General features: G+C 42.2%; 1 protein-coding gene across 2 annotated transcripts in view; it reads right to left on the bottom strand.

Annotated features, from left to right (window-relative positions):
• Window positions 1-22,420, bottom strand: part of TNFAIP8 (TNF alpha induced protein 8) — a 144,657-nt gene that overhangs the window by 119,267 nt on the left and 2,970 nt on the right. Inside the window, exon 2 of one of the 2 annotated variants that reach the window (XM_027546951.1) lies at window positions 14,688-14,878. In XM_027546951.1, the coding sequence (XP_027402752.1) occupies window position 14,688 (1 nt within the window). In that variant the 5' untranslated portion in view covers window positions 14,689-14,878. Of the gene's footprint in view, window positions 1-14,687; window positions 14,879-22,420 lie in introns of those variants that run through there. The other variant, XM_027546950.1, reaches the window with a different exon arrangement.

Here is a 22,420-nt window from a genome sequence, read left to right as displayed (position 1 = left end):
TAATGATTTCCACATGTTAAACACACCTCATTGCCTACAGGCACCAGTCAAATTAATTTCTTCTGAAGAAGGAGGCTAGGGTTTGATTCTTCTATGTAAAATTATTCCGTTCTATTAGTTGTGGGAGACCTGGACTTCATTAGCAAACAACTTGAAGCTAGTTACACAAACCTGCTGATAAGAAAAGGCTGCCTTCCAGCTGTTCCCCACACGCTTTTGTGAATAAAGAGCCATTGCTTAGGCAAAAGTCTGTCTAATCTCTTAAAGATGCTGTATTTTCATTTGATAAAACATTTTAAAGTGGCTCATGGTCTTAATCTCATTTACTGTGCTGCAAGATTTGATATTTGATAATATTTGTGCTCCAGTATATCTCAGCAGTATCAGAATAAGATCACATCTTTTAAAAATACACAATGCTGACATTTCCTTAGGCTACATCTTTGCTTTAGTGTCTCCATTTCTTACACAAGAAAGGTATCAATTGAACTCCAATCCTTTCACTGAGAAAACAGTCAAAATGCCCATAAAAACATAGGAAACTGTGTAGGAAATCATGTTAAGAGAAAAGCAGAACATTAAACTGTGTATATGCTATGGTCATAGCTATACTGTATAACTAAGGATAAGGATGGAAAGAAATATGAAAAATGAAATGTTTTCTCACACGCATCTGAAACCTAAGTTTTTTTTCTTTCTCATCTCCTTTATTTCTGCTAGGAGTTGTCTTATAGTGGGTATAGTTTGTTTGCTTTTTAAAATTATCAGGATAAGATCTGACCTTATCAGACAAGATCTTATGAGCCAGTTACTCAAAGGCAGTGACTGCCTGGACCACCCTAGACAGAGGTCTCTCCTTTCCTGAATATTCTTCAACAATAGCAACTCCACAATTTCCAAGATTAATCCCGGAAGGGGGAAAGAAACTCTGTCTAACCTGCTGTTGGTAGTGGATTTCAAGAACATGTCCTCATTTTTAGTTTCATACTATTCTTTAAATGGGCTTCCCTCATAGCTCAGTCAATACAGAATCTACCTGCAGTGCAGGAGACCAGGGGTTTATTTCTGGGTCGGGAAGATCCCCTGGAGAAGGAAATGGCAACCCACTCCAGTATTCTGGCCTGGAGAATCCTGTGGACAGAGGAGCATGGCAGGCTACAGTCCACGGTGTTGTAAGAGTCGGACATGACTTAGCGACTAAACCATCACCAATCTTTTAAAGAAAAGTAAAAATGATATTTGGGTAATCATAAAAATAAAGTCATTCATATTTCCTGAGAATATGGAGACACAGATGACTTCTGCTGCTGCTGCTGCTGCTAAGTTGCTTCAGTCGTGTCCGACTCTGTGTGACCCCATAGACGGAAGCCCACCAGGCTCCCCCGTCCCTGGGATTCTCCAGCCAAGAACACTGGAGTGGGTTGCCATTTCCTTCTCCAATGCATGAAAGTCAAAAGTGAAAGTCAGTCACTCAGTTGTGTCCGACTCTTATCGACCCCATGGACTGCAGCCCACCAGGCTCCTCCATCCATGGGATTTTCCAGGCAAGAGTACTGGAGTGGGGTGCCATTGCCTTCTCTGACAGCTGACTTCTAGACATGAACAAAACTTAGTTACTGCCCTCAGGAAAGATATTTAGTAGGGGGCAGACAGCTGCCAATTAAGGTGTGGTGTCGTAAGTGATAATATAAAGGACATAAAGATAGGGAGACCAGAATGAGCTATTCAAATTCTTAAGAGGAAAACATTACTCTTGGACTCTTTTCCTGTTAAAGAACAGGACCAGGAAAAGTTGCATAAAGGAGGCAACATATGAACCAGATCCTGAAGGATAGTCTTTGCCCAGGAAAGAGAAGTGATGGGCATGAACGCAAGGGGGATATAACCAGCAAAAATGAAAGCAGGAATAGTGGGTTGTATGCTACAACAATGTACAGTTTAGAAATGGGAACCAAAGGAAACATGCAGAAAAGTAGTGGGGATCAGACTTGGCCTTCAATACAGAGAGAAGGGTGAGGCAAGCAAGCAAATATTGTCCTTTGGGGCCTGGGCAAGGAGTCTTGAATTTGCTTTTCTATTTAATCCCAACAATTTGTTTTACAAGTGAGAAGATTGAGGCTCCAAGAAGTCATATACAGTTTCTGAAAAGCACACCCATCACCTACACATCCTGGAACTAGCATTGTGTCCTGTTCCCAGCAGGTCCTCGACAAATACTGCCGAATGCATGGATGATGAACCAGGAGGCCCATGAGCCGCTGGTCCACAATAATGCACTTTTAAGACTTGTTTAAGACAGACAATGGGAGCCACTGACAATTTGGGGTTAGAGGATGTGTAATCTGAGAGCTGTGTGTTAAGAAGAGGACAGTAAAGGCTGGGGAGGAGGGGGTTACCTAATACTGGGAGACTAGTGTTTACTGACAGCACCTTGCTTTGCTCAGTATACTTTGTTTACTAAGAAAGTACTGGGCTTCCCTGGTGGCTCAGATGGTAGAGTCTGCCTGCAGTGAGGGAGACCTAGGTTCAGTCACTGGGTCTGGAAGATCCCCTGGAGAAGGAAATGGCTATCCACTCCAGTATTCTTGCCTGGAGAATCCCATGGACAGAGGAGCCTGACAGACTACAGTTCATGGGGTTGCAAAGAGTCAGACACGACTGAGCAACTAACACTAAAGGAAATATTAGACTGCCTCAAAAACTCAACTGAAACCTAAATTCTCTCCTTTACCAAATGTATTTTTATTATGAAATTTAAGAACAATAGAAGGTATAAAATGAAGTTAAACTCCTTTTTCTCCTTCAAATCCAAATTCCACTATTAATAGTGTATTGTTCATTCTTTGAAAAAGCTTATGCACTCTTAAACACATAATATGCCTTTTTAAAAACATAATGAGATCATTATTTTGCTTTCTATTTAATCTGTCCTAGAGATCTTTCCACATCAGTACACACAGACCAACCTTGTTCTAAAGTTGCATAATGTTTCATGTCATGGAAGTACTGTAATGTATATAAGCTGTTTGTGCATATTTAAGTTGTTTAAAGTTTTCATTTTGTTTATTCTTAAATACAACACTGCAATAAACTCTTTTAGTCTCAAACCAAATTCACTTGTGGTCACTTGTATCAGTTTCTTGGATAGTCACAGATGGGCTCTCTGGTGTAAGACATAATTTAGCAAATTTCCTCAGATATTCATATAGTTAGCAGTCACATAGCTTAGCAATGAAGGGGAACACAAAGATAACCTAAAAATAAATTTACCCACAGGAATATCTCATTTTAGTGCTGGAGCCTACAGGAAAGACTTAGGGCCAGAGTTCTAGCTTTCCACCCTGAGCCTCTGGTATGGAATTTCTCATTCCACGTTGAGGCAGGGTGGCATTCCTTCAGGAGAAATCCAGGGCTCTATCTTCCTGCTCTACAAGTGGCTTGGTTTCCGTGATTAAAATGGCAATGAAAAATTCAGATGACAACAATCAACAATCAGAATCACAGAACTTCAGAGCTGAAGGGATTAGAGATTATCCAGTCTATACCTGACATTTCTCAGATGTGGTGATTATGACCCAGAGGGACGACTGTCTCAGCAAATTCACCTAGCAGGTCACCACACAGCCCACCTTCCACACACCTATCTAGAGCCTTCTCCATTATACAGTACCAAAAAACATTTGTGTGCTAAGTTGCTTCAGTCGTGTCTGACTCTTTGTGATCCTATAGTAGCGTGTCAGGCTCCTCTGTCCATGGGATTCTCCAGGCAAAAACATTGGAGTGAGTTGCTGTGCCTTCCTCCAGGGGAGTCTTCCCAACCCAGGGATCGAACCCATGTCTCTTACATCTACCTGCACTGGTAGGCAGGTTCTTTACCACTAGCACCACCTGAGAAGCCCCAAAATATCTGTATCCTCTGCTAAATCATTTCAAAAATATCACATAAGCAAAATGTGTCTATAATATTTCCCTGGACAGACGCAATCACGCTTAAAAAAAAAATGAGAATATCTGTAGAGATAGCACAGACAAATCTTATTTTAGATAATTTAAAACCCTTTCTCCACCAAATTCACTACTAGAATGTCTACCAACTGTCAATACTGACACACTGAAGTGTCACCTTCCTTCTCCAACCCCTTGTGTTAACAAGCAGGTGCTGCTAACACCTCTGACCTGTTATCAGCAAGACAAGCAGTGCTCAGGTTGTCTGCAGGTCTCATAATGGATTTTCAAACCTGGGACTACCCCATGCTGTGAGACTCTGGAGCCATATTTCTGTTACTCCCCACTCCCTTCCCACTCATGCTGCACAGCCTAAATCAAGGGTGTTGAATAGCTCTGACAGAAGTCTGTTCAAGAACTAAACATCATAGAGCCATCAGCTCCACCTTCCAAACCCTGGAGCCCAGCAAGGTTACCGATCTTGGGCAAGACCTACAAGCTTCCTCGGTAAAGCCTGTGTTTCTTTCATTTTTTTTTTTTTTAATTGACCTATAGGCGATTAACACTGTTTCAGGTTACAGCAAATTGACTCAGTCGTGACTTCACTTTCACTTTTCCCTTTCATGCATTGGAGAAGGAAATGGCAACCCACTCCAGTGTTCTTGCCTGGAGAATCCCAGGGGCCGGGGAGCCTGGTGGGCTGCCATCTATGGGGTCACACAGAGTCAGACACGACTGAAGTGACTTAGCAGCAGCAGCAGCATACATGTATATATATGCTTTTTTCAGATTCTTTTCCATTATATGCTATTATAAGATATTTGAATATAGTTCCCTGTGCTATATAGAAGGTCCTTGCTGAGCCTATATTTCTTCATGAGGAAGTACAGCAATATGGTTAAGAACCAAAGGATGTGAATATCAGCTTTGGTTTTGGCCTTGGGTAAGGATTTAAACTCTCATGGTCTCAGTTTCCTCATCTTTAAGATGGAAATAACAATAGAACTGAGGATTTGGTAGAGGCTCAACATTTATTGAGCCTAGTGCAATGCCTGGCACATAGTAAATGCTTGATGAATACTGAGGGTCTACCACCAGAGCTGGTTTACCAGGAGCCAACCAGAGGCCAAAGTCAAAAACACACGTAGCTGGGCATAGAAAAAGAAGAAAAAGCCTTCAGCAGGATTTCTGCTAAATTAACAAAAGAGGAAAAAAAATAGCTACGTTTTTATACAAGTTCATATTTACCTATGGAGATTCCTTGGAGCAATAGACTCATTCCAAGGTCTGTCTCAACTGAGACTTGAAACACTAGATCTGGGTTGGTGCAGCCACTGTGGAAAACGGCATGGCAGTTCCTCAAATAAATACAGAACCACCATATGACCCAGCCATTCCTCTCTGGGTATTTATTTGAAGAAAGTGAAAACACTAATTCAGAAAGATATATGCACCACTGTATTCACTGCAACATCATTTACAACAACCAATATATGGAAACAACCACATCCACTGACAGCAAATGGATAAAGAAGATATATATATATATAGATATATATAGATATATATATATATAGATATAGATATAGATATAATGGAATAGTTGTTGTTGTTTAGTTGCTAAGTAGTATCCTACTCCTTTGTGATCTCATGGACTGTAGCCCACCAGGCTCCTCTGTCCATGGGATTTCGCAGGCAAGAATACTGGAGTGGGTTGCCATTTCCTTCTCCAGGGGATCTTCCTGACTCAGGGATCAAACCAGTGTCTCCTACATTGGCAGGTGGATTCTTGACCACTGAACCACCAGAGAAGCCTTATAATGGAATATTACTCAGTCATAAGAGAATGAAATCTTGCTCTTTGTGACAACATGATGGATCCTGAGGGCATTATGCTCAGTGAAACAGGTCAAAGAAAGACAAATACTATATGATTTCATTTATATGTGGAATGTAAGAAACAAAACAAATGAACAAACAGAATAAAACTAAACTCACAGATATAGAAAATGGAATGGAGTCGCCAGGTGGGAGGAGGGTTGTGGGGGGTGGACAAAATGGATAAAGGGGGTAGGGGGTCAAGAGGTACAAATGTCCAGTTATAAAATAAACAAGTCACGGGGATATAATGTACAACATGCTGACTATAGTCAATAATATTGTAGTATGTGGTCTTCCTCAATGGCTCAGCAGTAAAGAATCTGCCTACAATGAAGGACTTGATTTTTTTTAATTAATTATTTTTTTATTGAAGGATAATTATTTTAAAGAATTTTGCTGTTTTCTGTCAAACCTCAACATGGATCAGCCATAGCTATACATATATCCCCTCCCTTTCGAAACTCCCTCCCAACTCCCTCCCCCTCCCATCCCTCTAGGTTGATACAGTGCCCCTGTTTGAGTTTCCTGAGCCATATAGCAAATTCCCATTGGCTATTTTACATATGGTAATGTAGGTTTCCATGTTGCTCTTTCCATATATCTCACCCTCCCCTCCCATCTCCCCATGTCCATAAATCTATTCTCTATGTCTGTTTCTCCATTTTTGCCCTGTAAATAAACTCAGTTTTGATCCCTGGGTTGGAAAGATGCCCTGGAGGAGGAAATGGCAACCTACTCTAGCATTCTTGCCTGAAGAATCCCATGGACAGAGAAGCCTGGTGGGCTATAGTCCAAAGGGTTGAAAAGAGTTGGACACAACTGAGCAATTGAGCACATTGTAGTATATATTTGGAAGTTGCCAAGCATATAAATCTTCAAAGCTCTCATCACAAGAAAAAAAAAAAAATGCAGGTGCAGGTTTTTAAAAGCCATGTACCACAATGCTCTTTTTTTTTTTTTTTTCTTTTTTAAAATTACATGGATCTGAGATACTCCAGGACTTCTCTCATAGCTCAGTTGGTAAAGAATCTGCCTGCAGTGCAGGAGACACTGGAGGTTCTCCAGAAAAAAGAAAGGAAAAAAAAAAAAAAGCACAACCACAGGCCAGAACCTGACAAGGAGAGCCAGGGCAGGGACATCTCTGGACCATAGTACAGGTCAAGTCTAAAATCGGGCAAGGTCATACCCATATGACAGTGCTCAGAGAATTACGAGGTAACAGAGGTCAAAGGCCATAAACTCAACTGATAAACAGAATGTGTGGCTGACCCAGGGAATAAAGAAGCAAGCAGCAGGGGCTTTGGCCAAGGTGGTATCAATGCTGACCAACTGGCATTTCCATTTCAAAAACTAAAGAGTGTGTTTGTGTATAAGAAAATCAGGGATCATGTCTGGGCAAGGGCTCCCATTATAATGTCCTGCCATTGGTTCTGGTGATCCAAAAGGGAAGAGGAAAAAGGCCAGCCAGGAAAGGAAAGGTCAGGCACCCTCAGAGATGCAGGGGCCCGGGCCATAACACTCACAGTGAGAAACAAAGTACTGACTGTGGGGAGGGCACGTACGCAGGCGTGGGGACCATGGTGATGTCCGGTGTGGAGCCAACACTCTGTGAGCCAGGGGTTCCTAGTGCTCATCTTGAGAAAGCAGTATCATGAGAACATGGTGTAACAACTTGATGCAGGGAGGTCAGGGACAAGGTCCCGCCCACAGGTGCAGCGCTCACAGACCTGCTCAGAGAAGGGCCTCCATGGTGAGCACGGCTGAGTCTGAGGCAAGGGTGCACCTGATTGGAGGAAAAGAGCCCAAGGGGCAGGGCAGTTCTGAACAGGCTAAAGGAAAGGGGAAAAAACACACCTTTCCAATTCATTTATTTCTTGAAAAAGGATATATTTAGTGCTCTTTATCCATTACAAGGTACAGTTGAGGTTACAAAAATAAAAAGCCATAGTTACTGGGAGCAAGTGGCTCATCATTTGAGGTTAATGAGAGGGAGAGATTGTTTGGCACCAGGGTTTTCCAAGTCATAAACTTGGACTTGGTAACATACTAGCTCACTAACCACTGTGCTGGAAGGCTAGACAGATAGCAGATTAAAGGGGAAAGATGTGTAGTAGATGCTCTCAAAAGCAACCTATAGAGGCTACTTAAATTAAATTATCATCATCATCAGACTTTTGACAATGATACTTTGTCCGAAGACAGTGGAGTAACATATTTAAGATTCTCAAGGAAAGACAATGTGAGCCAAGTAGATTATACCCAGCAAAAATGACTTTTAATATAAAGGTCACGATTTTATCAAGAAATTAGGAGGAAAAAAGAAATTACAGAATACTATTCCCATGAGCCTTACCTAAGGAATCCACTAGAGAAACCACTTCAATCAAAATTTGTAGAGATAGTGATATGAGGATTGATGATAAGCATGACATATATAGTTACCTGTAGAGATATGACTGAATGAGCACTGAAAGGGCTCTATTTTAGTATATAATGGCTATATTATCTGACAGTGTAGACATAGAACAACCATTTACAAAATTGGGGAAGAATGAGTAGGGACATGCCAAATATATTACTTTTACTGTTTTCATTAATCACAGCTGATTATTTGGAGACTGATGTATATGTAATATAGGATAATAAATGGGTAATTAAAAGATATTCTATCTCCCTTGGGACTAAAAAGCAAAGACTGTAAGTATGAAAGAAAGCAAATACAACTGCAACATAGAAAAGATTAAACAAAACCCCACAGTCTTGATTTTGAGCTGGAAATATCAATATGAACTCACAAAGTATTTCATCTTTATATGTGTATATATGTTTGTATGTAAATGCATATGTATTTTCTCAGCTCTGACCAATGAAACAGCCTACAAACAATGACCATTCCAGTGAGTGGTTATGGTTCTAAAATATCATTCTCATTAAAAGAAACCAGAGTCTCTTGAAGAAACAGTTGAACCCAAGTCTAGGCAAAAAATGTACAAGACAATCCTGGATCACCTTAAGACTAGATATTATGGAAGGCAAACTAGATAGCATATTGAAAAGCAGAGACATTACTTTGCCAACAAAGGTCCATCTAGTCAAGGCTATGCTTTTTCCAGTGGTCATGTATGGATGCGAGAGTTGGACTGTGAAGAAGGCTGAGCGCCAAAGAATTGATGCTTTTGAACTGTGGTGTTGGAGAAGACTCTTGAGAGTCCCTTGGACTGCAAGGAGATCCAACCAGTCCATTCTAAAGGAGATCAGCCCTGGGTGTTCTTTGGAAAGAATGATGCTAAAGCTGAAACTCCAGTACTTTGGTCACCTCATGTGAAGAGTTGACTCATTGGAAAAGACTCTGATGCTGGGAGGGATTGGGGGCAGGAGAAAAAGGGGATGACAGAGGATGAGATGGCTGGATGGCATCACCGACTCGATGGACATGAGTTTGAGTGAACTCCAGGCGTTGGTGATGGACAGGAAGGCCTGGCGTGCTGCAATCCATGGGGTCGCAAAGAGTCAGACACGACTGAGCGACTGAACTAAACTGAACTGAAGATCATGTCAGAAGGACTCAGGAGCCAAGTTGAAGAAGTTCCCACTAGTCAAAGATGGGACAATTTGAGCCTTATTAAGTATTTTTAATCCCATGATCATGGTAATTTTAAAAAACACCCTAATTGGTCACCTCCTGAGAATGACAGGAAACCAATTAATTCTCAGGAACTGAATAAGTCAAAGGAAAAAATTGAGCATTTATCCTGTTTTTTTCCCCTATGTAAGCTGCACACTGTGTAATCAAATAACAGATTGAAGGGATATCAATCTTTATAAAATTATTCCAGCTAATAAAGTAAAGCAAAATGGTAGAATGAGAATATCACTATTTTGCAATCTCCAGAGAATTAATAGGTCAAGACATTAAGGATCAAAAGAAGAGTGGAAAAATCAGATGTCGTGTGCCTTCCAGTGAAAGAATCCAACGGCACCTCTAATCTGGGCAAGAGAATCAAACCTGAGTCTGATCAATCCTCTGGATCCAGACAAAGGAAATAGAGGGCAAAGGCATAGCCTGAAGTGTGCCAGGAGGGCACTTGTTAATAAGACTGTGGGAAGGATATCCCTTTTGGTCCAGTGGCTAAGACTCCACACTTCCAATGTGGGGGGAAGGGGGTGGGGCTTGGACTCAATACCTGGTCAGGGAAGTAGATCCCACATGCCACAGCTAAGAGTTCATATGCCTCAACTAAAGATCCTGCATGCCGCAACAAAGATTGAAGATCCCATGTGCCACAAAACTAAGACCTGGTGCAGTCAAATAAAGAAAAATAAATGCTAAACAAAAACAAAAAATCTCTACACATCCAATAGTCCAGATCCTTAAACAACAACAAAAAAAATTCTTTTAAGTGAGGGAGGATGTTAAAGAAATCTATAGATTAAAAGAGACTTCTCTGTGGTACAGTGGTTAAGAGCCCGCCTGCCAATGCAGCGGACTTAAGTTTGACCCCTGGTCTAGGAAGACCCCACATGCCTTGGAGAAACTAATCCCGTGCTCCACAACTACTGAGCTTGTGCTCTAGAGCCTGAGAGCCGGAACTCCTGAAGGCCACCCACCCTAGAACCTGTGCTCTGGAACAAGAGAATCCACAGCAACGAGAAGCCCATGCACCGCAACTAGAGAGCAGCCCCTGCTCACTGCAGCTAGAGAAAAGACCAGCACAAACAAAAATATATAAGAGACTTAAAAGACACACATTTTTAAAAAAATAGGCAAGACTAAACTGCAGTGTATCAGGCTTCTCACTTGGGTGATAAAACCATAAAGAGATGCAAGGAAGTGATTACTGTAAAGGTTAGGATAGCATTTACTTTTGGAGGGATGAAGGCAAATGTGATTAGGGAGGGTATTTAAAGGCACTTTTGGGGAAGTTGGCAAAGTTCTATTTCTTGATCTGAGTGACAGTTGTATGAGTATCTTATAATAATTCACTAAGGTGTTAATTTGTTACATGAGTTTTCTTTTTTTTGTTATTTGTGCTTTATTTTACAATAAAAAAGTTTTAAAAGTATTAAGAAAATCTAACATTTCCTCCATATCATATTAAAAAAAACTCAAAATGGATTAAAGATATAAACCTAAGAGTGGAAACCATAAAACTCCTAGAAAGAAACATAAGTAGTCTTTGACATAAATTGTAGCAATATTTTTTTGGATCTATTTCCTAAGGCAAAGGAAACAAAATCAAAAAAATAAACAAATGGGGTCTAATTAAACTAATAAACAAGTGGGGTCTAGAAACCATCCTCAAAACTAAAAGACAGCCTGCTGAATGAGAGAAAATATTTGCAAATGATGTGACCTATATAACAGGTTAATATCCAAAATATGCAAACTGCTCATATAACTCAATATCAAAAAAACAAAAACCCAATCAAAAAATGGGCAGACGATCTGAATAGGCATTTGTCCAGAGAAGACATACAGATGGCCCACAGGCACATGAAAAGATGCTCCATGTCGCTACTCATCAGAGAAATACAAATCAAAACCACAATGAGCTATCGCCTCACGCCTGTCAGAATGGTCATCACCAAAGAGACCACAAATACTAAATCCTGGCAAGAATGTGGAAGAAAAGGAAAGCCTTACGCCCTGTTATGGGAATGCCAGTTGCTGCAGCCACTATGGAAAACAGTATGGGGATTCCTCAAAAAACTAAAAATGGAACTACCATGTGATGCAGGGCTTCCCAGGTGGAACCAGTGATAAACAATGGTCTGCCAGCACAGTAGACCTAAGAGACATGGGTTCGATCCCTGGAGCAGAAAGATCCCCTGGAGGAGGAAATGGCAGCCCATTCCAGTATTCTTGCCTGGAGAATCCCATGGACATGGAAGCAACCTCAGTGCTCACTGACAGACCAGTGGATGAAGAACTGGTGTGCATTTATATACACACAGAATATTATTCAGTCATAAAAAATTTTTTTTACCATTCTAACAACATGGAAGGAACTGAGTATTATTCTTAGTAAGACAAGTCAGACAAAGAAAAATAAATATTGCATTTATTGCTTATACGTGGAATCTAATAACACAAATGAATGAGTATAACAAAGCAGAAACAAACTCACAGATACATAGAACAAATTAGCAACTGCAGTTACCACTGAGGAGAGGGAAGAGGGAAAGATGAAGGGAAGGGTATTAAGAAGTAAAAATTACTATATACAAAATAAATATAGCACAGGGAATATAACTACTATTTTATAATAACTTTAAATGAAATATAATCTACAAAAATATTGGATCACTATGGCTGGATGGCATCACTGACTCGATGGACGTGAGTCTGAGTGAACTCCGGGAGTTGGTGATGGACAGGGAGGCCTGGCGTGCTGCGATTCATGGAGTCGCAAAGAATCAGACACGACTGAGCGACTGATCTGATCTGATGTTGTATTAATATTATAAATCAACTATACTTCATTTAAAGAAAAAGCAATAAAATAACATTTTCTTTTTAAATTAAAAAAAAAAGAAAATCTAGACTTGTCAGCACAGTAAGAGCCAACTGGTAGAAAACTGAGCAAGGTAACAGAGAAGCAGCCAATCAGCTTGGAGCCAGTGTCTTATGAAGGCCTTCTGTCTCAATGAATTGCTCATGGTGACATTAAATGATTTCTTTTTTTTTTTTTTTAAGTCCTGCCACATAGCATGTGGGAGGTTTAATTCTCAGATAAGGGATCCAACCTGTGGCCCCTGTAGTGGAAGCTCACAGTCTTAACCACTGGGCCACCAGGGAAGTCCCTGATTTCATCTATACTGTTAAATGAAAATTTGCCTTGTAACACTTCAAATCATGTTTTAAAGCGTATGGCAAACAGTGTACTCCAAAATATCTCAAAGGTGCTCTCAATTCAAAACGACCTCTTGGATGCCTAACTGGAATTGCAAATAACTGTTGGGTGTTGATTTCTCACAGAAATAAGATTAATCACTTGACTCAAACTTGTAGCATTCAGCATACCAACATAGGGCAGCTTTGAGTTCCCAGAATTAGACAAGAACCTTACAGCCCTTACTCCCCTACTCAGCTCTATATGCATATTATTAGCAATAGTCTATTAAAAAAAATGAGAAAAAAAATTTCCCCAAACAATAAACATCCTGAAGTTTGAGTGAACTGCCACACACAAGATATTATTACAGCTTTGGCAAGTGAGTTCAGGACTAAGAGAAAAGACACAGGCTCCCCAGGTCTGACTGAACTCTGCAGACAGGACCTGGAGCAGCAGTTGCATTGCATCCCTGGATCAGAGTCACCAAACAAGAAGCATACTTAGCCCTGCATCTGCTAAGACCAACTCCCAGTTGTCAAGTGCTCTGCAAGGTGCAGAAAATGACCATCAAGAAGTTTTCCTAGGACAGTGGATAAGAATCCACCTGCCAATGCAGGGGACACAAGTTCAATCTCTAGCCTGGGAAGATTCTGCATGCCTCGGAGCCCGGGCTCCTCAACAAGAGAAGTCATGGCAGTGAGAAGCCTGTGTACAGCAACAAAGAGTAGCCTACAGGCGCTGCAACTAGAGAAAGCCTTTGAAAGCAACAAAAGATTCAGCACAGCCAAAAATTAACAAAAAAATTAATTTAAAAAGTTTTCCCAGCTTTTACTGAATTTGCCTCACACTATGATTCTATAACCTAAGCACAAATTTCCCATTTCAGACTGGCACTCTTCTGTACAAGCCAATAATGAAACACACATTCCTCTGGGTTATGAAAATTGTCCAACTTCTTCCCAATACAAAAATGGAGATAAATGTTATTTTCTACTTGGGAAGTGCAGCACCATTGATCTTGAACTTCCACATCCTTACTCTGATATACATTGGTGAATTATATCTGAAATAAACATAGGACTTTAGTATCATCTGCAATGGCAAGGGTCTGTGAATGACAGACCCTAAATGCCTGGACACGGCCCCACAGACTCGGTCTTCACCTGCACCTCGCTGAGGAGACTGAGGTGGCTTGTTGAAGGTCACTAGGTGAGTCAGTATCAGTCGAGCACACTCCCAAGGCTCATCTTTCTACTACTGAAAACACCACAATGTCGATTCTATCTCAATCTTAAAATGTGAAGAATAAAATGGGACATAAACTCTGACGCAGACTCTGGCTGGAGGAGCCTGGAGCAGTTTTATTGAGGGGTAATATCCTGCAGCCGTTCAGAACATAAGGATGGGATGAAGCTGAGGGTGTGACTCCCTGCTCAGCCACGCATCTGTGGCAGGTCATTTAACCTCCCAGAGCCTCAGCGCAGATTAACAACAATACCTTTCTCATAGATCTGTTAGGAAGATGAATGTAACAATGTGTATAAAGCATTTAGCACAGTGCCCACCCCATTGTAAGTACTCAAAAAGTACCATTGTTGGATTGGGGTTGTAAACACTTCTATAAACATACAGAACTCTCTATTTGATGAACATCTGCTGGGTTTCAATGCAGCCTACTCTCTCCAAAGTAAGTAGTGCTATTTTTATAAACTCACAACATTAAAAAGTCATTACTAGCAGTGCCTAAGTATATATGTGTGATTAATACCTTCCACATCTCTGCTTTGTTTTTTGTTTTTTTCCCCCAACTACTCATCCTGGGTGGATAATTTTAATTCTAATAAAACCGTGGATTATTATTATCAGTAATAGTGATGGCTTAGCTAGAGAGCTTCTAGAGCTTGGGAGCCTAGGGCTGGTGCAGATATTATCTGTCTGCCCAATAATCATGCCTCTCTCCCTTGTTCCCATTAGTACTGCCAACCTCCCACAGTAGAAATTTTCCCCTTACTATCCACTACTTACTTTCAGTTTCTCTGGCAGCTGTGACTCAGTTCTGGCCAGCGAGGCCTGAGGAGTCTTCAGGAAAGATTTATCCTCTGATGAAAAGAGATGGGGACTTCCCTGGTGGTCCAGTGGTTAAGACTCCACACTTTCAATGCAGGAACTTTGGGTTTGATCCCTGGTCAGGATGGCATAAGTGGTAAAGAATCCACCTGCAATGCAGGAGACACAGAAGACATGGGTTTGATCCCCAGGTCAGGAAGATCCCCTGGAGGAAGACATGACAACCCACTCCAGTATTCTTGCCTGAAAAATCCCATAGACGGATGAGCCTGGAAGGCTACAGTCCATAGGGCTGCAAAGAGTTGGACACAGTTGAGCACACACACGCAAAAAAACCACACACATAGGGAAGATCCCACATGCTATGCAGCATGGCCCAGCCTGGCCCCCAAATAAAAAGAAATGACTAAGTAAAAAGAAAAAAGACAGACACTACAGGAGAACAGATTTATCGCTGCCCTCTCTGTGCCCATCCCTCCCCCCATATCCACCAGCTCCTCCTGCCTTTGAATGAGTTTGGAGACACTTGTGATACCCATCACAGAAGAAGCTATTTTCTGTCTAGGAGGTCACAGGTCTGCAATTTAAAAAAACATAGCATACTAAGAATGGGAGAAGAGAAGGATGGATGGAACCTGGTTCCTGATGATACTGCTTGAGGCACTGAGTCAACTCTGGGTTGGTACCTGTCACATAAGATAATTGAATGTCTTTACTGCTCAAACCACTGTTAGCTAGGCACTCACTTACCTGCAGCCTAAAGCATTCTAATCATGGGCTGAATCGTGCGCCCACCCCCAGCCCATCCTAACTGGTATGGGATAAATTATGCCCCCTGTGGTCTGTCTCTGTCTCAACCTCCTCCATCTGCACCCTTTCCCAAATTGTGAGGCTGGAAAACCCCCGATGTGCTGGACTCAAGGGCAGCAAACCTGGGGGATGGCTGGCTAGAGAGGAAGGCTGAAGCAAGACTCAAACCATTCATACTTGTGGGTCCCTGGTCAGAGGAAAAAAATCATGGTTCCACTAAAACTAGAGAGATTTGCACTTTCATATATTGAATTTCTCACCCCCACTACCTCAAAATGGGTCTATATTTGGAGATACGGTCTTTAAAAAGTTTAACCCAAGTGCACTGAGGCTTGTCGGGTGGCCCTAATGCAATCTGACTGCTGTACTTATAAGAAGAAGAGATTTGGACACACAGACACAAGGGGCACGTTTACAAAGACGCCTGAGAGAACTGGTTGCCAGCAGCTCTGGACTGCAGTAATATTAAAGGAAGTTCCTCAAGGCTGAAGGATTGAAAAATACGTGAAGAAAATGGATCTACACTAAAGAATGAAGAGCCTCAAATTAGTAGATATACATAAAAACCTTTTCTCCATGTTTTAATTTCTTCAAAAGATCATTGTTCAAAGTGAAAACTAATAACCATGATTTCTGAGGATTATATCTGTAGACATAAATCATGTGATAATAACAAAAAGGCTAGTATTTGGAATACCTCCCTCCCCCCCTTTTTTTTTACCATGCTGTTTGACTTACATGTAGACATAAACCAGATAATAATACAAAGGATATTATTTGTAATACCCCCTCCCTTTTTGGGGGGCCATTCTGTACAATTTTCAGGACTTTAGTTCCTCAGTCAAGGGTTGAACCCAGGCTACTGCTGTGAAAGTGCCCTGCCCTAATCACTAGACTGCCAGGGAACTCTCTGTAATCACCTTTACAAAAGAGATTGTTATAGATGAGACTTCTGCCCCCTCCCCCCCAAATTCATATGGTGAAGCCCTAACCCCAGGGTGAGAGAGGGCCTTTTAAAAAGTAATAAAGGTTAAATGAGGTCAAAAGGGTAGGACTCTAATCCAATATGAATGCTGTTCTTATAAAGAGAAAGAGACCACAGACGCATGCAGACTGAGGAAAGACCATGTAAAGAAACAAGAAGGTGATCACCTTCAAACCCAGGAGAGAAGCCTCAGGGGAAACCATACCTGTCAACAGCTTGATCTTGGTTTTCCAGCCTCTAGAACTGTGAGGAATAAATTCCTATTAAGCCACCCAGTCTGCAGTATATTATTATGATAGCCCCAGCAAACTGTTACAGGGATCTGGTGTACTATTTACTATCATGAATATACAAACACTAGGGCAACCACAAGAGGGAACAGAACTTACGAAAGACTGATCGAAGGGTAAACTTTCAGGTGGACGTTTTATAAGGAACTCAGAGCCCAGGTATGCACCAGGAAGACCGTGGTGATTCACTCTCTGCCCTGTGGTCTGTCTCTGCAAGTCACTGCCCAACCTCCTCCATCTGCCCCTTTTTCCAAATTGTGAGGCGGGAAAGCCCCTGGTGTGCTAGACTTGGGGCCAGCAAACCCAGAAGATGGCTGGCTACAGAGGAAGCCTCAGGCAAGACTCAAATTATCCATACTTGTGGGTCCCTAGTCAGATATTTAAACCTAGAGGAAATAATTGTGGTTCTATGAAAATTTGTATTACGTATCATTAGTAGTGGGCTTCCCTGGTGGCTCAGTGGTAACGAATCTGCCTACCAGTGCAGGAGATGTGGGTTCAATCCCTAGGTTGGGAAGATCCCCTGGAGAAGGAAATGGTAAGCCACTCCAGTGTTCTTGCCTGGAAAAGCCCACGGGCAGAGAAGCCTGGCTGGCTACAGTCCACAGAGGTCACAACTGAGCAATTGAATAACAATCATCAGTAGCAGACCATTAGTATTCAGTTTTCAAGGCCGCTGTTAGAATGATAAATTAAAAACTGACCAGAATTTAGAAATAGGGAAGAAAGTCTCAAGTACTGACACAACTCAAAATGCAAAATAAAGCAAAAGGAGGAGGAGGAAGAAGAAAAGGAAGAGGAAGTGGAGGAGGGGAGAGGGAGGAGGAAGTCAGAGCAAGCAAGACCATTACAAAGAAAATTGTTCTCCATTTTCTACTGCTCACCAATTACAACATAAGAAGGGCACCCCTTCAGAACAGGATAGATTCCTGGAGGTGCCAGGACCTCTGGACAGAGGAGTAGACTCAGGGAAGAGAAAACAGGCCACTTGTCAACTCAAGAGTCTTGAGGCTGGGGCTCCTCCCAACAGGTACCACTCACCCACGTCAGTGATCAGAGACACAAGCTATCAAGTCAGCGGCACACTAAAGGATGAGGTCAGCACTGCCAGTGATTCGAAATCGAGACTGTGAACAAATGCACACTGAGCAGACTCCCTGGTGTCCCTGCTTAATGGCTTTCAATTCCTGAATCTATCTTCGGGACACCACAAGTGGTTTTGGTTGTTATTTTTTGTTCCTGACCCGACTGTTGGTCAACATTTTTCAACCCAATGAGGATCTACTTGTATAAACTTCATTATTTCTTAGGATGGGTACATGGGTGTTCATTTGGGGCATGTTCCTGTCAATCATCTTTAAACTTTAAAGCTACTCTATTACTTTCAAGTGATTAGCACTTTCCACTGCCAGAAAACACAGAACACCTACAGATACTTGCTGAATGAATTATCTTTAGAGACCAAGACATTAAAACTGTTCTCCCAGGCTAGGGGTTTTCAACTGGCTGGGCATCAGTCCCTGGGGATGGGGTGGGAGGGCTGTGAGGTTTGTTAGGAATGCAGATTCCCAGGCCCCATTTTGTGATAACACAGTAGGTAGGGCCCAGGAATCTGCACCTTTTGGATCAGGCTTCCCAGATGATTCTAATTTGCAGTCATGTTGGGAGCTATGGCCCCAGATGAGCCCTAAAATAGAGCAACATGTTGGACAAATTCAAAGTTTCATTTGAGAGATCACCTCTGTGGCTGCTTAGATAGTCGCATCCTCAGATCAGTCCACTCAGGGCACACAGGCAGGGACCCAGGAAGTTCCTTATCAACACAGAGTCTCTCACCTTAACAAGAAGAGCAGCTGCTTTTTCAAGAACCTTCATGTGTTCCAAGCCATAAAAAGCAAAGGAGCAAAACAGCTACACAGAGGCCATTGCTGAATGCCAGGAGAGGTCTGAGTTCACCACCTGTCCCAGGAATATTCGGTGAGTCACCCGGGGCCTATCTCTGCACTAAGGCAGACAGAATTCCATCACTGAGTCTAGACTGCTCTACCCTTCCAGGGCGGGGATAGTATTGAATCAAACACCAGCCATTTCCCAGAAAACTACTTCATCTTTTTAAAGACAGGAGAAGGGGGAGGGGAAATGGAGTTCTTTCCTGATCACAGAGGGATGGAATCAGGTATTAGATTTATTTCTTAAAGCTCTGAGTTATCAAAGCTTGCTCTGAACTTTGCAACCTCTGGCCAACACTGTACCGCCACCTTTTCTCAGAGGACGGTAGCATTTCTATAGAATTCCCTTGTTGCATTTCTATAAAATTCCCTTGTTCCCATCTGTGTGTGTGTGAGAGAGCCTACATACAACTCAGGAAGCCAGAGATGGGAAAAGATGAGGACAGTGAGGGCTCCACAAGCAAACACACAACCTCTGTCTCTTTCACTTTGGTTGACAGTCACGTTATTTGCTGTTGTTCAGCCACTCGGACGTGTCTAGCTCTTTGCGACCCCATGGACTGCAGCACGCCAGGCTTCCCTGTCCTTCCCTGTTTCCCACGGTTTGTTCAGACTCATGTCCATTGAGTTGATGATGCCATTTATAAGTCATGTTTTAAGGAACACTTTTTTTTTTTTTTTTGGTTGTATCACATAACACATGGGATCCAGTTCCCTGACTAGGGATGAAACCTGTGCCCCCTTCATTGGAAGCACAGAGTCTTAACCACTAAACCCCAGGGAAGTCCCAGGGAACTCATTTACTGAAATAAAATAATAGTCAGGAGTGGAGAAGGTTTGAACTAGGTGAATTTGGCTTGAAGGAGTAAGAATCAGGCTTAACCAGAGTATTGGCCAGGTGGCTCCTTTCAAATATTCACAGTGTCCTGTGTGCCCTGCAGAGCGCTGTGTTCCCGGAAGAGTTAGCTCCAGGGGACAGGCCTGGAGGTAGCGTCCCTGCCTTCTACAGCTGAGCACTCTCACAACTTTCCCTGAGGACAGCCGAAGCAACTTTGAGACACCAAGGGCAGCAGAGACATCACTTCCTGTCTGGCTTGGAAAATCTGGTTTCATCCATTACCTGTTTCAAATAAGAGCCCCCACAGGTGAAAGGGCAACCCATTGCTCACAAATGAATGGTAACAAATCTTTTAAAAATGCCCCTCATGTACAGGAAGGGTTACTGGATACCATGGCTCTTCTTCTGCCCAGACACATAAAACCCAGGTGCCCTGCTTTGGTTCATTTCTCTTCAGCAGCAGCAGCAGCAAGATTTGCCTATATAATCACATGGTCCTGCAGCTGGGAATCACTGCGTGTATGCGCGCATGCTCAGTTGTGTCTGACTCTTTGTGACTCTATGGACTGTAGCCTGCCAGGCTCCTTAGTCCATGGGATTTTCCAGGTAAGAATACTGGGGTGGGTTGCCATTTCCTACTCCAGAGGATCTTCCCCACTCAGGGATCAAACCTAAGTCTCTTATATCTCCTGCATTAGCAGGTGGATTATTTACCACTGTGCCACCTGGAAAGCCCAAGAATCAGTGAAGCTGTGCTTCATGTCTGTTCTTCTCTGGGCTTCTCTGGCATCATCAGAGGCAAAAAAGGAAAGTTCACGTTAAAAGCACATGTGGTACAAGTCCCCACTCTTCCTCTCTGCTCCACTATGTACAAACACCATCATCTTGAAATGAGAGTAATTTGGCCAGTCCAACAAAGTTGACCACTTGCTTTGGCACACTGGCTATAAAGAGAGGAATATCCTGCTTAAGTGACACAATTCTGTAATTGAAATATATATCCCCACTTTTTAGATAAAGCAATGGGCTCAAAGCTTAAGTAGCTTATCCCAAGTTACACAGCCAGTAGTAGCTGAGATATGAATAGCTGATTCCATCAGTGTCCTGTGAACCAACCACTTTTTGACTAAACTAGAAGTCATCTTAATTCCCAACGTTTAAGGAAATGATAACAAGTGGAAATTTGGATTTAATTCCATTCTCTGTTATTAAAGAAACAAACCCCAGTGTGTTTATAAGTTAGCTTGGGTTGCTCCACGGAAGGCCCATTCCAGTGATCTCTCACTCATTTTTTAATTTCTTTTTGGTGAGGAAGATGGCTGCATGCCTACCCCTCAGTCACCTTGAGTGAAATATCTTCATGTTTGACCAGCAAGAGATCAATCACCCATTTTGTTCTATGTAAAAAAGCACAATAAGGAAATTCCCTTGTGGTGCAGTGGTTAGGACTCTGCACTTTGACTGCTGAGGGCTCGGGTTTGATCCCTGATCAGGGAACTAAGAACCCACAAGACTTGCGGGCAGCCAAAAAAAAAAAAAAAATACAATCCTGGGAAAACAAACTTAGTGATGTCCATCCAGCTTTGCAGCTAGCTCTGGTTTCTCAGAAGTAAAGAATCCATCTGCAATGCAGGAGATGCAGGTAGACAAGGGTTCGATCCCTGAGTCAATCCCTGGAGAAGGAAATAGCAACCCACTCCAGTATCCTTGCCTGGGAAATCCCATGGACAGAGGAGCTTGGAGTGCTACAGTCCACTGGATTGCAAAGAGTTGGACATGACTGAGTACACACACACACACACACACACACACACACACACACACACTGAATCTTTGCTACCTTGGTTCTGAACCATAAACACTTGTTTCCAGAGAAAAAGCAACTGCTCTCTAAAAGGATGAGTGGATGTTGTTTGATCATTGTGGAGCATGTGACACTTTAAAACAAGTTTCTCAGGTAATTTCCATGCTTCACATGCAAGACCAAGAAAACAAAACCTATGGACTCAGGTTTACTGCAATTATGCCTCTGGTCATTTGAAACAAACATCAGAAGAAAGATGTTTATTTCAGCTTCTTCTTATTGAGAAATAAAAAATATTTTGAAAATGGTTCCTCTACTGTGCTAAGGAAGTGCCTTTACTTTCCTTTGTGAAACTCAGAAGAATTGTGAACCCATCTTTGCACTATCAATTTCCCTTCAGGGACCTGTTCAAATATTTTTGTGCATGTCACCAGTCATCTTGGATTCCAGGCCCTGGTGGGAACATGAGAGGGTTGCACAGTGCCATTCACACAGTAGGAGCTCAATAATACCTGCTGCCTGAATGAATGGAGCCCTGGCAAGCTGGATGGAGGGGATGTACCTCTCAACTTGTATAAGGGCCAACGTGGCAATCTAAGACTCATGGGCCAGATGGTCCCTAAGGTACCTCTCGCCTCTCATTCTAGAATCATCTACCCACTACTGGCAGCTCATTTCCTCCTCGTTAGGCCAAAATGCAGAATTCAAATTGACATTCACTAGTACTACTTAACCTCATTTACATTTGGCAGCAAGGTTCACTGATTCTTCTTCTTTTTACCCTTAATTACTCATCCATTTTCAGCTATTGGGAAGACCCACTGATGGACAGAAGTCTAGAAACTGCAATTGGCTCAGACCCCTAGGCCAAAGTTACCAAAACTAGAGGGGGCGGGGAGCAGGAAGTAAACTGTTTCTCACAGGGAGACATGAAGGTTGAGGTGTTAAAAGCTCCTTTTTGGTGTTTGCTGAGTTCTTACTGTGTGCATTTGGTATTAAAGGCAGGATGTGGGCA

This window comes from Bos indicus x Bos taurus, chromosome 7 (assembly GCF_003369695.1).
Source record: "Bos indicus x Bos taurus breed Angus x Brahman F1 hybrid chromosome 7, Bos_hybrid_MaternalHap_v2.0, whole genome shotgun sequence".
NCBI lineage: Eukaryota > Metazoa > Chordata > Mammalia > Artiodactyla > Bovidae > Bos > Bos indicus x Bos taurus.
This window is presented reverse-complemented; position numbering and strand designations above follow the sequence as displayed.